Source organism: Eschrichtius robustus, chromosome 6, assembly GCF_028021215.1.
Source record: "Eschrichtius robustus isolate mEscRob2 chromosome 6, mEscRob2.pri, whole genome shotgun sequence".
Classification (NCBI taxonomy): Eukaryota; Metazoa; Chordata; class Mammalia; order Artiodactyla; family Eschrichtiidae; genus Eschrichtius; species Eschrichtius robustus.
Genome location: NC_090829.1, coordinates 12,577,308 through 12,597,736, shown reverse-complemented (window position 1 = coordinate 12,597,736; position 20,429 = coordinate 12,577,308). Strand labels below are relative to the sequence as shown.

Genomic DNA, 20,429 nt, shown 5'->3' with positions numbered 1-20,429 from the left:
AACTGGGGAGAGGTCCCACATGTGCAGGCCTATATGAAATTTTATCAAGACTCCAGTCTGAGGGATTCCTGTCATGTGTGTAGGCTCTATTCCTGTGCTGCCTCCAAAAGATTCGGAGCCAGACCTTCTCACAGACCCACTCTTTCAACCGCCAACTAGTCATCGGCACACCAAGCCTCCTTCTCAGGCCCCCGTTTCTTCCCCTTCACCATCTTCTTCAGCTCCCAGACCCCCACTTTACCCTGTCAAATCAGAAACCCCCAAATCAGAGCCCCAGTGTTTTCCCCAATGGGGCTCCAATCAAGTTCAAAGTTAGCCCCCACTTTTGGCCCACAAGGCCTTTACCTGCTCCAGGAAGTAGCTGATGGGAACAGAGGGATCACTAGAGTGCATGTACCCTTCTCAGTGGGAGACTTAGGAATCTAAGAAGAGGTTTGGCAGATTCTCAGAGAACCCTGACAAGGTTAGGGATGAATTTATCAGGCTGGGGTTGACATTTCTCTCACTTGGCAGGACATCATGGTTATTCTGGCCCACTGTTGCACCCTGGATGAAAAGGGATGTATACTGAGAAAGGCCAGGGAACACGCAGATGGCCTATTGGCCACCAATCTGCACTGATCTCGGAGAGATAGCAGTGAGCGGTCCTAAGGAGAGATCTTAGTTCCCTGACCAGGAATTGGACCTGGGCAGCCTGGATGAAAACCAGGAATCCTAACCGCTGGTCCACCAGGGGCTAGAGGTTAGAAGCAAAGCGGCCCTAACTCTTTCCCCCGTTTGAAAGCAAGAATGTTTCAAGGAGGCAAAAACTGTAAAAACAGGTACAACGTTTATTATTAGAGACACAGCACAATGTATGGGAGAGCACACAGAGAAACAGTTTATTTATTTAAGACAGAAGGAAGGCAGAAATATATACCCAGAGAAAAAGTGTATGGGCGTCCTCTCTAAGGAGGAGGAGCGCAGTAAGTCAGAAACTAGGCAGATATACACACCCAGAGGGAAGTGGAAGTGCGGACGTCCTGAATGAGGAGAGCAGTAAGGCAGTGATTTAAATCACTAATATAGGACAGTCCTTCCGGGTCTTTGTTTACATTTGGCCAATTATCTCGTTTCTTTTTTCACACCTGACTGGTCCTAGGACCCTCCCCAACATGCATGTGCAACTTTTTGCTAAGATGGATTCCACCGCAGAGGTCTATGGGTGCATGTCCACACTTATTATGGGGTGGGGCCCCCTCCCTTTTTGACCCCCAAGGAGCCTTCCTGTGCATGTGCAGACAGGGAAGTTTTCCTTGACCTCAGGAATGGGCACCTTATCTCCTTACTTCAGCAGAGCTGAGCTTCTGCCACTAGCTTTGTCCTTGGAGTGTCTAGGTGAGAACAAAGCTTCAGTGTTACTCTACTTGACGAACACCAGCTGTCCAGCCCAGGGGCCTATCTTCTACCTCAGCACCACCAAATTTACCAAGTGGGTGGGGACACAATCCCAGAAAATGACCCACACTGGGACTATGAAGATCAAGCAGGCCAGGCTAGGATGAGACATTATATTACTTGTCTATCATAGGGAATGAAAGGTGTGTGGTGAAGCCTGTAAATTATGATAAGGTCAGAGAGGTTACGCGGGAAAAAGATGAAAACCGGCTGTCTTCCTGAACCGGGTGCAGAGGCATTCAGGAAGTACGCCAATATTACAGACCCTGAGCTTGCAGAGGGGTGGACATTAGTAGCCATGCATTTTATCACCCAAGCTACTCCTGCTATCAGGAGAAAATTACAAAACCTTGAGGCTGGGCCCCAAACCCTGCTGTCGACCTTGGTAGAGGAGGCCTTCAAAGTCTATAACAACCGAGACTTAATAGAGGAGGCCAATACCTTTTGGCTGCTCTGATTCACCCACCACCTCAAGGGGACCCTGGAGGGCTGAGAAGGCTGGACAGAAAGTCAAAAAGCTGCCTGGGCCCGAACCAGTGTGCCTTTTGTCGGAAAGGGGGGCACTGGAAGTGGGGGAGAATGTCCTGAGCGCCCTCCTGTGGGACGCCCAAGGGGCAACCCCGACCCGCTCCAGTTCCTTGCGAATCTCTCAAATCTCTTGGATGAGAGGTTCCCACACACCGACTGAGAGGCTTGAGTGCCTGCCCAGCTCCAGATCCCGCCTGATCCATCCTCATGACTCCAGCGGAGCCTCACGTCACCCTCGATGTAGCAGGTAGGAGAACTGAATTTCTCGTAGACACTGGAGCCACCTGCTTTGCTCTGACTTGGCCGGCTGGCCCCCTCTCCAACCGAGACTGTACCGTGACGGGAGCTGATCAATGGCCAAAGGTAAGGCGATTTACCTGTGGAATCGGGTCCATTATTATTACTCACTCCTTTTTGTATATGCCAGAACGCCCTGTCCCCCTCCTTGGAAGAGATTTGCTAAATAAATTAGGAGCTAGTATATTCTTAGGACAGGGTGAAGTCCAAGGACGTAGAGAATTCAAAGAGAGAACGCATCTATTAGTAGCCCCAGATGACCCACCTGCTGGTCATTAAAATATTCCCCAAGACATCCCCCAAGAAATGAAAGAACAAGTAGATCCTGCAGTTTGGGATACTTCAATGCCAGGAAGGGCAAAACGTGTTCCCCCGATAGAAATAAGAATAAGGCCTGGGGAAAAATACCCTGAAAAAGACAATATCCTTTAAAGCCTGAGGCACTGAGGGGGATCCAACCGCTGCTCACCAAATTCCTAAAACATGGACTCATTAGGCCCTGCCAATCCCCTTGCAACACCCCGATCCTCCCTGTTCAGAAGCCTAAAGGGGAGTATCGGTTTATGCAAGACTTAGGAGCAGTGAATGAGTCAGTCATACCTATTCACCCACTGGTGTCAAACCCATACGCCCTCCTTGCCCGAGTGCCAGGAAGCACTCAATATTTCTCTGTTTTGGACCTCAAAGATGCATTTTTCTGTCTTCCCCTCCATCCAGACTCTCAATATCTTTTTGCCTTTGAATGGAGGGACCCTGACACCCTGGAGGTTACCCGATATACCTGGACAGTGCTTCTGCAGGGTTTTCAGAACAGCCCCCATCATTTTGGAAACGTGTTAGCAAGGGAACAGAGAGAACTGAGTCTTTTTATTTATTTGTTTATTTATTTATTGGCTGCATTGGGTCTTCGTTGCTACGTGTGGGATTTTTCTACTTGTGGCAAGTGGGGGCTACTCTTCCTTGCGGTGCGTGGGCATCCCATTGAGATGGCTTCTCTTGTTGTGGAGCACAGGCTCTAGGTGCACGGGCTTCAGTAGTTGTGGCACGCGGGCTCAGCAGTTGTGGCTCTCGGGCTCTAGAGCACAGGCTCAGTGATTGTGGCGCATGGGCTTAGTTGCTCCACGGCATATGGGATCTTCACGGGCCAGGGCTCGAACCTGTGTCCCCTGCATTGGCAGGTGGATTCTTAACCACTGTGCAACCAGGGAAGTCCCAGGAACTGAGTCTTGAGAAGGGAACTCTGCTACAATATGTTGATGATTTATTGATAAGTAGTGAGACCAAAAAATTCAGATGAAAATACTGTTAGGGCCCTAAATTTTCTGGTAAAAAGGGGATATAAAGTTTTCCCAACCAAGGCTCAGATCTCACAGCAATGGGTTCAATATTTAGGGTTTGTTTTGACCCCAGGGGCACAAGCCCTGGCCATAGATCAAAAAACAGCAATTAGTGCATTACCATCTCCAACCACAAAGAGGGATGGCTGTGTTCTGTTGCATCTGGATTCCAAATTATAGCCTTATAGCAAAACCCCTATATGAGGCTCTAAAGGGAGAGGAAAGGGAACCCCTTCAATGCAATAAGGACGACCAGCAGGCCTTTGAGACTCTAATGACTGAGTTGAGTGGAGCACCAGCATGGGGGCTTCCATGTTTGGACAAGCCTTTTACCCTATACATTCACGAGATGTCAGGCATAGCACTAGGAGTCCTGACCCAAAAGCTGGGACCAGATCAGACACCAGTGGCTTACTTTTGAAAACAACTGGACTCAGTGGCTCTGGGGTGGCCAAGCTGCCTGCGGGCAGTAGCAGCCACAGCCTTGTTGGTTAATGAGGCTTCCAAGCTCACCCTGGGACAACACTTAGATGTGTCGACCCCTCATCAGGTACGATCTGTGCTGGAAGTCAAAGGACATCATTGGTTGACTGGAGGAAGGTTGACAAGATATCAGGCCCTTCTCATGGACACCCTTGCTATTACCTTAAAGGTGTGCCAAACCCTGAACCCAGCAACTCTGCTTCCGGCGGTCGAGAGTGGAGACTTATTACATCAGTGTACAGAGACCATAGAACAAACTTACTCCAGCAGGCCTGATCTTCTTGATGAGCCTCTTGACAGCCCTGAGGTCGAATGGTTTACTGATGGGAGCAGTTTTGTAGAAATGGGAACCCGAAAGTTGGGGTATGCCATAGTTAGTCTAGATGACATCATAGAAGCCAAGACCCTGACACCCCAGATATCAGTCCAGAAGGCTGAACTAATCGCATTAATGAGAGCTTCATAATTAGGGAAGGATAAGAAATTAAATATTTTTACAGACTCTAAATATGGATTCCACATGCTACATGCTTATGCTGCCATTTGGAAAGAAAGAGGAATCCACTAGAAATTCCCCCATAAAACAAAGATTTGATTCTGGCTCTTTTAGAAACAGTGCAGCTCCCTAGCCGGGTAGCTGTAATCCACTGTAGGGCCATCAGAGGGAGGGATCTTTTGTGAGCCGAGGGAACAGCAAAGCTGATCAAATTGCAAAATAGGCAGCTCGATTGCAGGAACCTGAACAAGTTATGGCTCTAGTGATTGGCCCCCCTGGACCCCCTAGCCTCCTCCAGTATTCCCCACAGGAACAAGAAAATGCTGAGAAATGGGGCTATGAGCAAGGAAGCACAGGTTGGTATTAAAGGGAGGATAAGGTTCTAATCCCTGAGGCCTAACAATGGAAACTCACTAAGAGCTTACATGATGCCACCCACTATGGGAGCGATACACTATGGGACTTGATGCAAAAGACTTTTTCAGGGAAGGGGCTTTAAAGGACAGTAAAACAAATAATGCTTGCCTGTGATTTATGTGCCTGTAATAACCCACAGGCCCATCCAATCCCCCCTTTGTTATTCAGGCCAGAGGGACATTACCCTGGGAAGACTGGCAGTTAGATTTCACCCAAATGCCTCCACCATCAGGATATAAATACCTTCTTGTGTTTGTTGATACTTTCACGGGATGGGTTGAAGCCTTCCTCACACAATCTGAAAAGGATAATGAAGTCTGTAAGTCCCTTTTAAAAGAAATAGTTCCTCGGTTTGTTCTTCCAAAGTCCCTCCAGAGCGATAATGGACCCTCTTTTATAGCCAAAATCACACAGGGGCTCACAAGGGCCCTAGGGCTAGACTACAAGCTACACACATCTTGGCACCCCCAGTCTTCAAAGAAGGTGGAGAAAATGAACCATCCTTTAAAGAAAACCTTAGCAAAACTCTGCCAAGAAACTCACGAACCCTGGACCAGCTTGCTTTCTATTGTACTCCTCAGGGTCCGTGTACCCCAAGGAGTGGTCTGAGACTCATTTGTAACGACCTATGGGAGGCTTTTTCTTACTACTGACATTCTACTGGATGAGGAAGTGAACCAGGCCCTGAGATATATTATTAATCTAGGACACGTTCAGAAGGCAATCCAGGACTAGGCCCACAAGGCACTGCCAGCTCCCAGTAAAAATACAGACGAAGGAGCAGTTCCCTTCGTAAATAAACCCCGGGGACCAAGTTCTTCTCAAAACCTGGAAAGAGGGGTTTCCTGAAGACCAACTATTGCCAAAATGAAAGGGCCCCTATAGAGTGGTTTTAGGCACCCCCACTGCTGTCAAACTGCAAGGGGTATCTAATTGGATACATTTGTGCAGACTAAAGCTTTTACCTCCAGAAACCCTGCAGGTCACAACAGAAGGACAATACACCTGTGAGCCAGCAGAAGATCTGAGAAACCTATTCAGAAGACAGGCCCCATCGACAGAGAAGTAAAATGATGCAGTGGGTTGGACTCCTGTGTGCCATTCTTGCCATTGTATGCTTGCCTGCATTCTACCTGTTTACTCAGCCACACCCGCCAGGGAAGGAGCTCCTTTGTCTGTGCTGGGTTTAAGGGAAACATTCCACCACAGAAATGCTCCTCCTATTGACTCTGTCCACATTATTGGTCCCTGTAACTAGGGGACAATGGGAAAAAAATACAATTATCAACATTTCCAGAATCATATCCAAAGGGAAACATTTAAAAGAATGCTGGATATGCCATCAACACCTCCAGCTGGCTACTGGCTCTTGCATTTCCCCTGAACCTGCCAGGTCCAATGGTAATAATTGCTACTCCCTCGACTACTGGTAGTCACACTTGCACCTTCCAGGGGGCTAATCCAATGTTTTAATCTGACTCCCCCATACAACTTGACCCGAGGCATGGGGCATGCTATGTTAAACTGCACTAATGGCACTTGTCTCACATGTCCCGAGAACCCCCTGAGGCATAATTACACCAGATATCCTGCCTCTTATATAGGGATAAGCTATATCTACAACCTTACCCACTGATGCCCTGTTTCAAATTATGGTCCCATATCCTTAAACAACACAGAAGCGGAATGTGAGCGGTGGGGAGGAAACATCCCATTCACCTGGTCAACCCAATTCAAGCCACCTGTGGGATTCCAGGCAAACAGTGATCTGGCCTATGGAGCACGACTGTCTGAGGGGGTCAGCAGGATCATACACAAGCATCTTGTTAAACATGTTGTAAAGCTTTATATGTTTAATTATCAACGTAGTGGTCTGCTGTCCCCTAATTGTTTAAGTACTGACAACAGTTATGTCCTTCAAGGACTGTCTGCTCTTAACAACAGTGAGACAGACATAAGGTCTGTACCCCTGAAGGGTTTGTTTTCCTCCACAGACACCCAAACCATCATATGTTACAGAATTATGGTCAGGCCCTGTTCTATTTCCAACCAAGCTATGACCTATAGATGCATTGATAACGTCCACTTCATAGAAGTGTGTACTCTAGGGACTCTAGGAATAAGGGCGATTTTCATCTGTAACAGCACCACTCAGGCTCACCACCAAACCCGGAGAGCACTAGGAATGATCTTAGCAGGGGCAGGGCTGGCCGCGCTATGGGGAGGCTTTACCTATCATGAAGCAACACTGAGAAATCTCACCAGACAGCTTGGTTTATGATGGAACAGACGGAAAAAGGCTTAATGGCACTTAAGACCTCACTTGTTTCTTTGGCTAATGTAGTTCTTGACAATCGTCTAGCTCTTAAGTACTTTCTGGCAGAACGAGGTGGAGTTCATGCAATAGCAAATACTTCCTGCTGCACCTGGATCAATGCAACAGGACAGGTAGAGGTTAATATTAAGGAAATATACACCCAGGTAGAATTTTGGCAACAATTTTGGCAGGGGCGATATTGCCTCTACTTTCTGGTCAACAGTTAAGGAAGCACTCCCAAAGTTAACCTGGTTCCTTTCCTTTCTAGGCCCTTTGGTGGCTATTGCTGTTTTTCTCCTTTTTGGCCCTTGTTTGTTTAACCTTTTGGTTAAGTTTGTGTCTTCTAGGCTCCAACAGTTTCAGGTAAGACTCATGATGGCTCAAGGAATTCAACCCATTCCAGAGAAGGTGGCCCAGGTCCCTACAGGTCCTTGGAACAGCCGGTGAGGGACTTCTACACCTCTAGGATAGGCTCTAGGATAGGTCTGTGGCCCCTGTCCAGCAGGAAGAAGTTTCAGAAGAGACCTTCAGCCCCTTACCCCTTAAGAATAAGGGTGTAGAGTCCCTCAGGGGTGAAAAAGACAGGCTGGGACCCAGGAGCCTCTGCTGCAGGGCTTGCACGTGGACAAACATCTCCTCAAGTAACAGAATATCTATACAAAGAAACCATAAGGGACTAAAAGTAGCTGAGTGCATGTGCATTTGAGGCAAATTATGCACAACAAGATACAAAAAGACCAAAAGCCCAACAAAAACAGGGTGTTGGGAGCAAAAGCAGGGTACTGCACATGACCCCTGCACACAGCACCACCAAGGGGGTGGGCAGACCACGTAAGCCACCCCTCTGGCCTGACCCCTGGACCCACCTCTACCCTCACTCCACATAAGGGACCAACTCACATCCCCTCAGGGAGAGAGAAAGGGCACCTGTTAATTATTTTCACTCCCTCGTGCTGCAGCAGAGGCCTCAGTAAAGCCTTGCCTGAATTTCTTGTCTGGCCTCTTATCAATTTCTATTGATTAAGGAGGCCAAGAACCCTAGTCGATAACACAATCTCATTCCTTCCTTAATATTAGTTTTCAGACACTTACATATAACTCTGTCTCCCCAGAGGCCTTTGTTTATAGTTATAAAATTTTTATTGCTACAGAATTCCTTTCGGCTCTTTATGATTTCTTTTGCTCTGAGGTCCCATCTGGATCTGACATCCTACGATTCTGAGATGCTCCATGATGAAAGCAATGTTTTAAACTCTAGTCTTGTCAAGCGCAAAAAGAATGTAAGGATGAAGCAACGAAGAGAGCAACAGAAGTGCTGTATTGTTACTGTTCTGCAGAATTGTAAAAGTAGCTCAAAATGACAGCACTGTTGAGTCCCCTTCCTTCACATAGCTGTAAATTCATAAACAAGTTGTTTTCCAAGAGCATGTCAAGGTTTTCTCTTTCCCAAGAATTTTCCCCCAAGCGTTTTTGATGGCTTCGTACCATGCATATCTTATCATGTTACCATGCATATCTTACCATGTAAAAACTGCCTCCCCACCCCCTTAAGAGCAGGTGCTCAACTCTCTACTTCCATCTGCCTTGTTTCTTACACTTCTGTCCTTGTTAGGAGCTTCCCTCTTTTGTTTTCCAAAGAGGCAAACTTGTAACAGGTGCCTTCACTCTGCAGGTTAACATTGCCAGAGCTGCTAAGTCCCCTGCAGCCTGTGGCTGTGTTTCTTGCTATGGGTGCAAACAAATGCAATGCTGAGACTACCATTTGAATTTCAATATGCATCAGACTGACTATAATGTCTGAATGAAGAATTTCATTTTGCTAATTTTAAACATGTAAGAGCTAAATAACACACTTAAAATTTTTTACCGGACAACACCTTTTCAGTAATTGTCCTAGCTTGGGTGCTCTCTCCCTTTCTATCCCCAAATGCACAAAGTTCACCTTGTCCCTAGAAGAGAAGGGGCCACTATGACAGAAGTCACATTCTGCCTTCTTTTCTGAAAGTTTTACCTAACCAAAACTGGGTCTGCTTGCCCATGTGCAGTAAAGCCCAATCTACTGACACAAGGTGGTGGTGAAGGAAAGTGGGGCGTTTATTGCAGGGCACCAAACAAGGAGTCCAGGTAGCTAGTGCTTAAAAGGCCCTAACTCCCCAAAGGCTTTCAGGGGAAGGTTTTTAAAGACATGGTGAGGGAGGGGCATTGTGGGGCATGTGATCAGCTCATGGACATTTTTCTGGTTGGTTGGTGGTGAGGTAATTAGTAGTCAACAACATCAACCGTCTGGTTCCAATTAGTCTAAGGTCTATGTGCTTGTGGGCAGCATACAGTTAACTTTTTCCACCTGCTGGGGTTTCAGTATCTGCAAAACAGCTCAGAGGACATGGCTCAGAATATTATCTATAGCCCTTGAGGAGGAACTGGAGGTCCTTGACTTTATTATTATTTTGTCTTGCTTGACTGTTTTCCTTTCTTTCTGCATTTTCTCACTTCTCTGATTACATTTACTCTGGAAGCTGGGGAAAGTCTAGGAGGCTAAAGTTTTTCTACAGACAAAAGGCAGGCGGAGGACATGGGGGTGGGGGTCTGTCCCGGGAAGGCCCCATAGGGTTCTGCTTGGTTACAAAAGCACAACCAGCTCCATAAGATCACCAGGCAAAATTTAACACAACCATTTCTTGGGACAACAATTCTTGATCAGAGCCACAGGAAGAGAACAATAAGATGACCCCTTCTGCCCAGGCAGAGTGTGCCAGTTATTATGTAATTGTCTCTCAACTTCAAACACATCATTCTATACTCTACTTGGTGATGCTGGGTTTCTACAAATCATGCTACCCCTTTGCCAACTATTCCGCCATTAGGCTCTGCCAGTGGAGGGTGACAGCAAGGTTGAAGGAATAAAAATGAACTTGTTCCTTTCTGTTCCAGTTTTGCTTCCTGTTCTTGAGAATCACACCAATGATGCTCCTTCACCCTGGCAACAGCACTCTGGCAGCAGCATTTATTTCTATCATTTCTATAGTGGAGGTTGAATCCAGCTTGCAGATTTCCAGCACCATCAGAATCAGCATCATTTTCCGTCTCAGAGGTATCAGCACAGCCAGATATGTCCTCCCCTCAGAGGTCTGAGTCCCAGCCTCTTTCCTAACTGGGTACTAAGAATGTTTGGTGGGCCCAGACTTCTTGCATTTGCATGCATGGGATTGAAATTCAGGTCATTTCGTTTGAATGTTAACGATAAGGACGTCACAAGAAGGCTGGGGGACTTGGGGACATTCAGTTTACATGTTAATGACTCACAAAACTGTATCTATATGCCAGACATCTTTCCTGGGTTTAAACAGAGGGCCTATATGTGCCTCAAACTCAGAATGTCTACAATTAAATCATTGTCTTCCCCCTTAACTCAGTGAATGTTGACACCATCTACCACTTCCCAGAAAGAATCACTTTTTACCTTCACAGACAGTCTCCAAGTAATGTCAGTTTTACTTCCTAAATGTCTCCTAATCTCCATCTCTACTTCACAGCCCTAGTTCAGGTCCACTGATCTCACTGCATTACTGTAAAACCCTCCTATTGTCTCTTTGCTTTCAACTCTTTCCATTCTAATCTGTCTAGAGTGTGTACGGCTTTTAAAAGATCTAAAAAGATAATAAAAACTTATCATTTCTGGGACATAATCCCAGATCTGTCCAGGGACTCTGAAAGACTCTCTTATGACTCCAAGTCATTTAAGATTTTTTTTTTAAATCACTGGCTCTGAGTAACGTGATCATTTGTCTTGTGTTGTTTACTTCATGTTTCTTGTACCTATTGTTCATTGAGCTTGGATCTGTGGGTTTAGAGTTTTCATAGTTTGAAAATTTGGGGGCCATCGTTTCCTCCAATATTTCTTCTGTGCCCACATTCAGGGACTCCAATAACAGGTATATAGGGCTGCTTGAAATCGTCCCACAGCACACTGATTCACCCTTTTTGCATTCTCTTTTCTACTCGAGTTTCACTTTTTATACCTTCTAGTGTTATGTTTTGAATTCACTAGTCTTTTCTTTTGTCATATCTAATCAATCATTAATTCCAGTGTATTTTTCATCTCAGTCATTATTGTTTTCCTCTCTAGAAGTTCTATTTTTATTATATTTTTATATTTTCCATGTCTCTGCTTAACATTTTGAGCATGTATAATACAGTTATAACAACTGTTTAAATGTCCTTATCTTCTAATTCTAAGGTCTATGTCAATTCTGAGTTAGTTTCACTTAATTGATTATTCTCCTCATTATGGATCATGTTTTCCTACTCCTTTGCCTGTTAATCTTTGTTTAGATGCCAGACATTGTAAAATTTACCTTGTTGGATGCTTAATATATTTGTATTCCCAGTTCTCATTCTTTTGACTACCCAGCATCTGTACCTTCTATTGAAGCAGAGCTTGTATCCCATCATAGAAACTGAAAACGCCAGACCCATTTTTTTTTCCAGCATCCTTGCAGTGAGGATGAAAGCCCATGACCTAGCCATGACCGTGACCAATACCAATACTTGTTCTACACTTTAAACAAGAAACAGGTGCAGGGAAGAAGCAGAGATCACCCTAAGTTCATTCTAGTGACAGGAAGCAGCAGCAGCAGTAAGAGCAGCTACATCCATTCTTTAGAGGCAACATTCCTAGTGGCCATAGTAACAATGACCTAGCAGATGGCCATCTGGTACCCAGGAGCATAGCAGTGGGGTTTTCACTAGACCTGTTCTGTAGTGAGATTTTGGGCTTTTTTCCAGCTGTGTAGGCTGCCAGCCTGGTTGTCCAGTTTTTCTAGAGATGCTGCATGCCATCCAATATTCCTTAACATTTTTTATTATTGTGTGGACAAAGAATGTCTTTTTTGCAACATGTCTGATTTTCTTTAATTAACAGTAATCTTTTGATGTTCTGACTACCTGGGTTTTTTTTTTTGCAAAAACCCCTATATAACCTGGCTCCTCCCTTACCTCTTTGGACCAGTCCCTCAGAGCGATCTGAGAGGCTGCTTCCTGGGATTAAGTCCTCAGCAAGTCTGCCAAATAAAACATAATTCTCAACTTTTAGGTTATGCATTTTTTTCAGTCGACAATTGAAGTATATGTATGTGTGTGTGTGGTGTGTATAGTTATATATTTATGTTTATATATGTATATGTATATATATATATCTCTCACATAATTGATGATTTTTCACAAACTGAATTTTCATGAACCAAACACATGTTTATAACCAATGCTCACATGAAGAAACAGAATATTACCAACATCCTAGAAGCTTCCTTATTTCCCCTCCAGTCATTACCCTCTGCCATCCAAGGATAACCATAATCATGACTCCTAATATCAAAGATTAGTTGTGCCTGTTTTTTTAACTTTATACAAATTGAATCATACCACATATTCTTTTGTGTATGTCCACCATTATATTTATGAGATTCATTCTTATTGTTTTATGTAGTTGTGGCTTGTTTATTCTTGTTGGAATAGTAAAGCATTCCATTTTATAAGTATGCTTTATAAATGCATTTATACATTTGTGTTGAGGGTCCTGTGAACTAAAAATGCCACCTGCCGTCTCAGTAAACAAGGGATGTTACAGCTGTCAGCCACTACAGCCTCCCCTGACGGTGAGCCCTGAGGGAATAGCTGAGGTGCATATCAAAGGAATGATTTCAATGAGCCCAGACTCTTGCATCTTTCCATACATAGAAAAGAGCTAAATTTGATGTTCTGACTACATGGTCTTTGTTGCAAAAACTCTGTATATCCTGGCTCCCCCCTTGCCTCTTCTGAGCAGTCCCTCAGAATGATCTGAGATGCTGTGTCCTGGGCTTAAGTCCTCAGTTTTGTCCACTGAATAAAACATAAGTCTCAACTTTTAGGTTGTGCATTTTTTTTTCAGTCTCCAAGGCCACACTCATGTTCAGTGATTTGCTAGAGAGACTCACAAAACTCAGAAAAGTAACTGTTATATTCCAGTTAAGGTTTATTACAGTTAAAGGATACAGATTGAAATCAGCAAAAGGAAAAGGTACATAGGGCTGAGTCCAGAGAAAAACAGGCACAAGCTTCTAGGTGTCCTCTTCCAGTGCAGTCGCTTGGATAGAACTTAATTTTTCCAGCAAGCATGGGTGACAACAGGTGCAAAGTGTTGCCAATCAGGGAAGCTCTTTCAAGCCTTGATGTCCAGGTTTTTGGGGTTTCTTTGGAGATCAGTCACTATAGGCATGCGGTGCCCACATGACAGACCTCAGCTACTCAGTCTCACGGTCATCATACATCATGACCTAAAGGCTCAGGCATACAGAAACAGGCATTCACATGAGTCACATTATTAGCTTAACCTAACTGGCATAGCCCATGGCTTTAGGCATACAAAGACACACTTTTCAGGAAGGTTATTCCATGGGCTCAGAGAGCTGCTCCTAGGATCCAAGCCAAGGGCTCGTTCTGAAGACTCTGGGAATGTACAGGGTTCGAGTAGGCCAGGCTTGCAGAATTAACCCATTCTGCATACTATTATACTGTTGATGGGCATTTAGGCAGTTTACATTTTTTATTAATATGAATAGTGCTGCTATAAACATTCTGGTACATAGTTTTGGTGAAGATTTGGGTGCATTTATATTGGGTGGTTCCTCAGTAGTGGAAATAATAGGTCATAGGATATGTATTCAGTTTTCATAGACACTGCCAAATCGTATTCCAAAGTGACTATATCAATTTAAACTCCCACCATCAGTGTATGAACGTTTTCAATATCTTTCTCTTTTGTGGGGGCGGGCCTGCCGCATGGTTTGCTGGATCTTAGTTCCCCAACCAGGGATTGAACCCGTGCCCCCTGCATTGGGGGCGTGGTGTCTCAACTAATGGATCGCCAGGGAAGTCCCTGGTTATCTATTTTATATATAGTGGTGTGTATATGTTAATCCCAAATTCCTAATTTATCTCCCCCACCCCTTTCTCCTCTGGTAACAAATTTGTTTTCTATGTCTGTGAGTCTATTTCTGTTTTGTAAATAAGTTCATTTTGTATCATTTTTTTAGATTCCTCATATAAGCAATATCATATGATATTTGTCTTTGTCTGACTGACTTCACTTAGTATGATAATCTCTATGTCCCAATATTCTCTCTATTCTTTTTTTAAAGATTTTTTTTTGATGTGGACCATTTTTAAAGTCTTTATTGAATTTGTTACAACATTGCTTATGTTTTTTAAATGTTTTTTGGCCCTGAGGAATGTGGGATCTTAGCTCCCTGACCAGAGATTGAACCCGTACCCCCTGCATTGGAAGGTGAAGTCTTAACCACTGTGCCGCCAGGAAAGTCCCCCAATATTCTCTTAATGAATCTGTTTTCTGTTTAAATTAGCCAGAGTCAGTTTCTGTTGTTTACAAATGAGACTTCCTAGTTGATATAATCCCATCTTACATTTTTTTGCATTTGTGTCCAGCTTGGTCTTCTGCATTTCTTTTCGTTTTGACAGATGCTTGCTGAGTATCTACACTGTGTGCTAGGAACGCAGACCCTGATCTTTGCCTGTGTAAGTCAGTTTGGCTGGACTCCAGGTCCTCTGACTGCAACTTTGTCCTCAGGACTCCTGGTAATTCCACACTTCCTTTTATCCCCTATTGTCTGTACATTCTTTTTCTTGAACCCCTATAGTTCTGGTCCTAGTCCTTCCTGATTGGCATAGAACCAAACTCCCAAAGGCCCAGCTCCAACAGAGGGTTTCCTAGTGTTAAGAGGAAGGGTCTCTCCCTCAGGTCTTAATTAAGTTGCATAGACCAGTGTTAGGCGTTCAACTGTGTCCTCTCCCCAAAAAAGATATGTTGGAGTCCTAACCTCCAGTTCCTCAGAATGTGACCGTATTTGGAGATAGGGCCTTTATAGAGGTAACTGAGTTAAAATGTCACCATTAAGGGCCAGCCCTAATCCAATATAATGAGTGTTCTTATAAAAGGGGAAATCTGGACCAAAGATACAACTGGAGAGATGACAATGCAAAGAGACAAGGGGAGAAGATGGCCATATATAAGCCAGGGAGAGAGTCCTGGAAGAGACTCTTCCCTCACAGCCCTCGGGAGGAATCAACACTGCTGACGCCTTGATTTTGGACTTCCAGCCTCCAGAACTGTGAGACAATAAATTTCTGTTTAAGCCACTCCGTTCGTGCTACTTTGTTATGGCAGCCCTAGCAAACTAACAACCAGGTAGGATGGATCAGCTTTTCTTAATCGTTTTCAGATCATGTGGTGTACAGCAGCGGATCAGAGCATAGTGGCCACCCTTTTGGAAACACTGTTATAGAAACTGAGGTTGGGGACAGAAGAATTTGGGAAGAACAATCCCAAATCTAACTCCAGATTAGCTGGCCATTCATGAGAACTTGAACAAGGCCTGGCTAAACTATGCACCTTGTTCTTTCTGTTTTCACAAATTGATAAGCATGATTCACTTCTCAACAGCCATCTGTGGGAACACATGGACTGCTTCACTTAGTGGCTATTAAGATCTGTTCCACAGTCTGGGGGGCACAATTTGGGAATGTTTTTCTCCCAGGTACTTTTCTTGGGAACTTTTCCAAAACCAGAAGATTAATAAAATTTTGATAGAAGCAGGTACAGCATGTCTTGAAAACTCCCTGAAACATCCTCATCACCTTTAATCTGGCAGGTTACCTTCAAAGATCTGCAAGCTGATTCCTTGTGAGGAATGGATTTTGCTTGTAAAATATTGTGAAGTTTCAGAATTCCTATTTCTCTTGATGGTCAAACTGTTGATTAAAGAGGGAAAAGCAGGGAGAAAGAAAATGACATAAACAGAAAATACTTTGGGAATGTTAAATGGATTCAGAGACGACGATTTACTGCCCTTCCAGCTAAACTTGGCAGTAAAGAATATAGTAAATGTGTCTCATGAGAAACTTCTTTTCTATTTCAAGTTCTTCCTTTGGCTATTTTCACCCTTCAATCTCCACTCCCTTTTTTTTGGCCTTTAGGTCTGGATTTGAATATATTTCAGCAAAGCTGAATAAATGACCCACTTGGTTGAGCCTCAGGGGTCAAATTCTGAATACTTCCTGGAGGTGAACATGGTGACACACCCTCAGGGACTTGTTCTGGTGACATTAAAGAGCATCTTGGTTTGCTGGAGGTCAAGATCCTCTTCCACATCTCTGGTTCACTTCCTCTTGCTTCCAGGGACTAGTGACACTGCTCTGTCCACAGAGGTTATTTTGTTTCTTCCTCTTTTAAAATTGAAATGAAGTTCACATAAGTTAAAACATACATTTTAAAGCATATGTTTCAGTGGGTTTTAGCATGTTCACAACGTTGTGCAGCCATCAGAACTATCTAATTCCCAAACATTCCATCACCCCAAAAGAAACCTTGTACCCATCATCTGTCACCTCCTGATTCCTCCATCCCCTCCAGGCCTTGACAACCACTAATCTACTTTCTTCCTCTGTGGATTTGCCTATTCTGGACATTTTATGTACATGGAATCATACAATAAATGGACACTGTGACTGGCTTCTTTCACTTAGCATGTTTTCAAGGTTCATCCATGTTGTAGAATGTATCAGGATTCCATTCCTTTATATGCCTGAATATTATTGCATTGTATGGATAGACCACATTTTATTTATGCATTCATCAGTTGATGGACATTTGGGTTACTTCCATTTTTTGGCTTTTATGAATAATACTGCTATGAATATCATGTACAAGTTTTTGTTTGGATATATTTTCAATTCTCTTGGATATATACCCAAGAGTAAAATTGCTGGATCATATGGTAACGCTATGTTTAACTTTTTAAGGAAACGCCAAATGTTTCCCAGAGCTTTTTTCCAAGAGTAGGATGGTAAGACTGATCTCAGACACACTGTTGTTCAGGGGCAGCTGAACTGTCAGAGAGAAATGCCCACCATAAAGTTGAAGATGCAGGAGTGGTGCCCAGATGAGATGCCAAAGTTGGATATTTCTACTTGGACATAATCCAAATGCAGTGATTGTTAATGCTGCTGGGAGATGAGGTCTCTGAGGGTGATAACAGGTGGAAAGAAGGGAATAAAAGAGACGTATTATAGGCCAAACACTGTCTAGGATTGTGCCTTAGCTGTGCTGCCAATTTAATCAGCACAACACAATTAAGTGGTTGCTATCATTAGCCCCATTTTGTAGATGGGGAAACTGAGGCTCACCGAGTTTAAGCATATGAACTGGTTTCCATAGCTTGTATAGGGCAGGGCCAGGACTTAATGCTGGCAAAGCCCATAGATACAACCTGAAAAAAAAATTAAGGGATTAGAGGTAGATTTTTAAAAAGAGAGTACCATTAAGTGTACCAGGATGCGATAAGTAACATACAGTGTTCTAGAATAAAAGAGAGGTTTTTTGTTTGTTCTTTGTTTTAGGAGAAGGTTGTCAAATATGCCAGCTGTTACAAAGAAGTCAATTAAATGCAAAACATATGTGTATAATAATATCCAGTTGTCTCATTTCTGACCCATTCTATTCCATGGGATGTTTCCTATTCAGACTTTAACTAATACAGCCTGGGCTATATGCTGCTGGCCTATGTGCATTCCCTCTGCAGAGCACCAAGGACACCACTGAATCTCTATTATAGACAATAAGTGCATTTCAGAAAGGTTAAGGAAATCCATTATTTATAGAGAAAACAGTTTCACAAAAGCTGGAATTTCAAAGCAAAATGAGATTTTCTCACATTAAGCCATGATTCAAATTTCGAGTGCATAAGACTAAGTAACTCAGTACTAGAAGGATAAAAAAAATTATATTGCAGTGTTGAAATAAAACCATATTTTATGGATGGAGACCTTCAAGACGGCAGAAGACTAAGATGTGGAGATCAGCGTCCTCCCCACAAATACATCAGAAATACATCTACACGTGGAACAACTCCTACAGAACACCTACTGAATGCTGGCAGAAGACCTTCCAAAAGGCAAGAAACTCCCCACATACCTGGGTAAAGCAAAAGAAAAAAGGAAAAGCAGAGACAAAATAATAAGGACGAGGCCTGCACCTCTGGGAGGGAGCCGTGAAGGAGGAAAAGTTTCCACACACTAGGAAGCCCCTTCACTGGTGGGGACGGGGGGTGGCGGGGGGGAAGCTTCGGAGGCACGGAGGAGAGTGTAGCAACAGGCGTGCAGAGGGCAAAGCTGAGCGATTCCTGCACAGAGGATCGTCACTCACCAGCCCGAGAGGCTTGTCTGCTCACCCGCTGGGGCGGGTGGGGGCTGGGAGCTGAGGCTCAGGCTTGAGAGATCAGACCCGAGGGAGAGGACTGGGGTTGGCGGCGTGAACACAGCCTGAAGGGGGCTAGTGCGCCACAGCTAGCCGGGACGGAGTCCGGGAAAAACTCTGGACATGTCGGAGACCAAGAGACCATTGTTTCGGGGTGCACGAGGAGAGGGGATTCAGAGCACCACCTAAACGAGCTCCAGAGATGGGTACGAGCCGCGGCTATCAGCGCGGACCCCAGAGACGAGCATGAGATGCTAAGGCTGCTGCTGCCGCCACCAAGAAGCCTGTGTGCAAGCACAGGTCACTATCCACACCTCCCCTCCTGGGAGCCTGTGCAGCCCGCCACTGCCAGGGTCCTGTGATCCAGGGACAACTTCCCTGGAAGAACACACAGTGCGCCTCAGGCTGGTGCAACGTCATGCCGTCATGCCGGCCTCTTCCGCCTGAGTGAGCCAGAGCTCCCTAATCAGCTGCTCCTTTAACCCCGTCCTGTCTGAGCGAAAAACAGATGTCCTCAGACGACCTACACGCAGAGGCAGGGCCAAATGCAAAGCTGAACCCCAGGAGCTGTGCAAACAAGGAAGAGAAAGGGAAATCTCTCCCAGCAGCCTAAGGAGCAGCGGATTAAATCTCCACAATCAACTTGATGTACCCTGCATCTGTGGAATACCTGAATACACAACGAATCATCCCAAAACTCAGGCGGTGGACATTGGGAGCAATGATATATATATATATTTTTTTTTTTCTTTTTTTCTTTTTTCTCTTTTTGTGAGTGTGTATGTGTATGCTTATGTGTGTAATTTTGTTTGTATAGCTTTGCTTTTACCGTTTGTCCTAGGGTTCTCTCTGTCCGTTTTTCAGGGCAGGGGTGGTTTTTAAAATTACTATTTAATATTTTTTATTTTTAATAATTATATTTATTTTTTATTTTAATAACTTTATTTTATTTTATTCTTTCTTCTTTCTTTCTTTCTTTCTTTCTTTCTTTCTTTCTTTCTTTCTTTCTTTCTTTCTTTCTTTCTTTCTTCCTTTCTTTCTTTCTCCTTTTTGTTCTGAGCTGTGTGGCTGAGAGGGTCTTGGTGTTCCGGCAGGGTGTCAGGCCTGTGACTCTGAGGTGGGAGAGCCGAGTTCAGCACACTGGTCCACCAGAGACCTCCCGGCTCCACATAATATCAAATTATCAAACAGAGAAAGCTTTCCCAGAGATCTCCATCTCAGTGCTACAACCGAGCTCCACTCAACGACCAGCAAGCTACAGTGCTGGACACCCTAGGCCAAACAACTAGCAAGACAGGAACACAACCCCATACATTACCAGAGAGGCTGCCTAAAATCATAATAAGGTCACAGAACCCCAAAACACACCACCGGACGCAGTCCTGTCCACCAGAAGGACAAGATCCAGCCTCATCCACCAGAACACAGGCACTAGTCCCCTCCCCCAGGAAGCCTACACAATGCACTGAACCAACTTTAGCCACTGCGGGCAGACACCAAAAACAGCAGGAACTGCGAACCTGCAGCCTGCAAAAAGGAGACCCCAAACACAGTAAGTTAAGCAAAATGAAATGACAGAGAAACACACAGCAGATGAAGGAGGAAGGTAAAAACCCACCAGACCAAACAAATGAAGAGGAAATAGGTAGTCTACCTGAAAAAGAATTCAGAGTAATGATAGTAAAGATGATCCAAAATCTTGGAAATAGAATGGAGAAAATACAAGAAACGTTTAACAAGGACCTAGAAGAACTAAAGAGCAAGCAAACAATGAGGAACAACACAATAATGAAATTAAAAATTCTCTAG

The 20,429-nt window shown here is 44.3% G+C and overlaps 1 protein-coding gene across 1 annotated transcript; it reads left to right on the top strand.

Annotated features, from left to right (window-relative positions):
* Positions 1-2,172: 2,172 nt before the first annotated feature.
* Positions 2,173-4,548, top strand: LOC137766696 (uncharacterized). Its single transcript, XM_068547289.1, has 3 exons — positions 2,173-2,498; positions 2,681-3,101; positions 4,252-4,548. Exons 1-3 carry the CDS (start codon positions 2,173-2,175, stop codon positions 4,546-4,548), a joined length of 1,044 nt encoding a protein of 347 aa, XP_068403390.1.
* Positions 4,549-20,429: the final 15,881 nt, after the last annotated feature.

Bases quoted from the DNA above. Each gene is read 5' to 3' on its own strand.
- LOC137766696 (XM_068547289.1), top strand. From the start codon at position 2,173: ATGACTCCAGCGGAGCCTCACGTCACCCTCGATGTAGCAGGTAGGAGA. The intron at 2,499-2,680 runs GCATCTATTAGT...ACCCTGAAAAAG, and splicing joins AGAGAATTCAAAGAGAGAAC to ACAATATCCTTTAAAGCCTG. The intron at 3,102-4,251 runs GCAAGGGAACAG...ATTACCTTAAAG, and splicing joins ATCATTTTGGAAACGTGTTA to GTGTGCCAAACCCTGAACCC.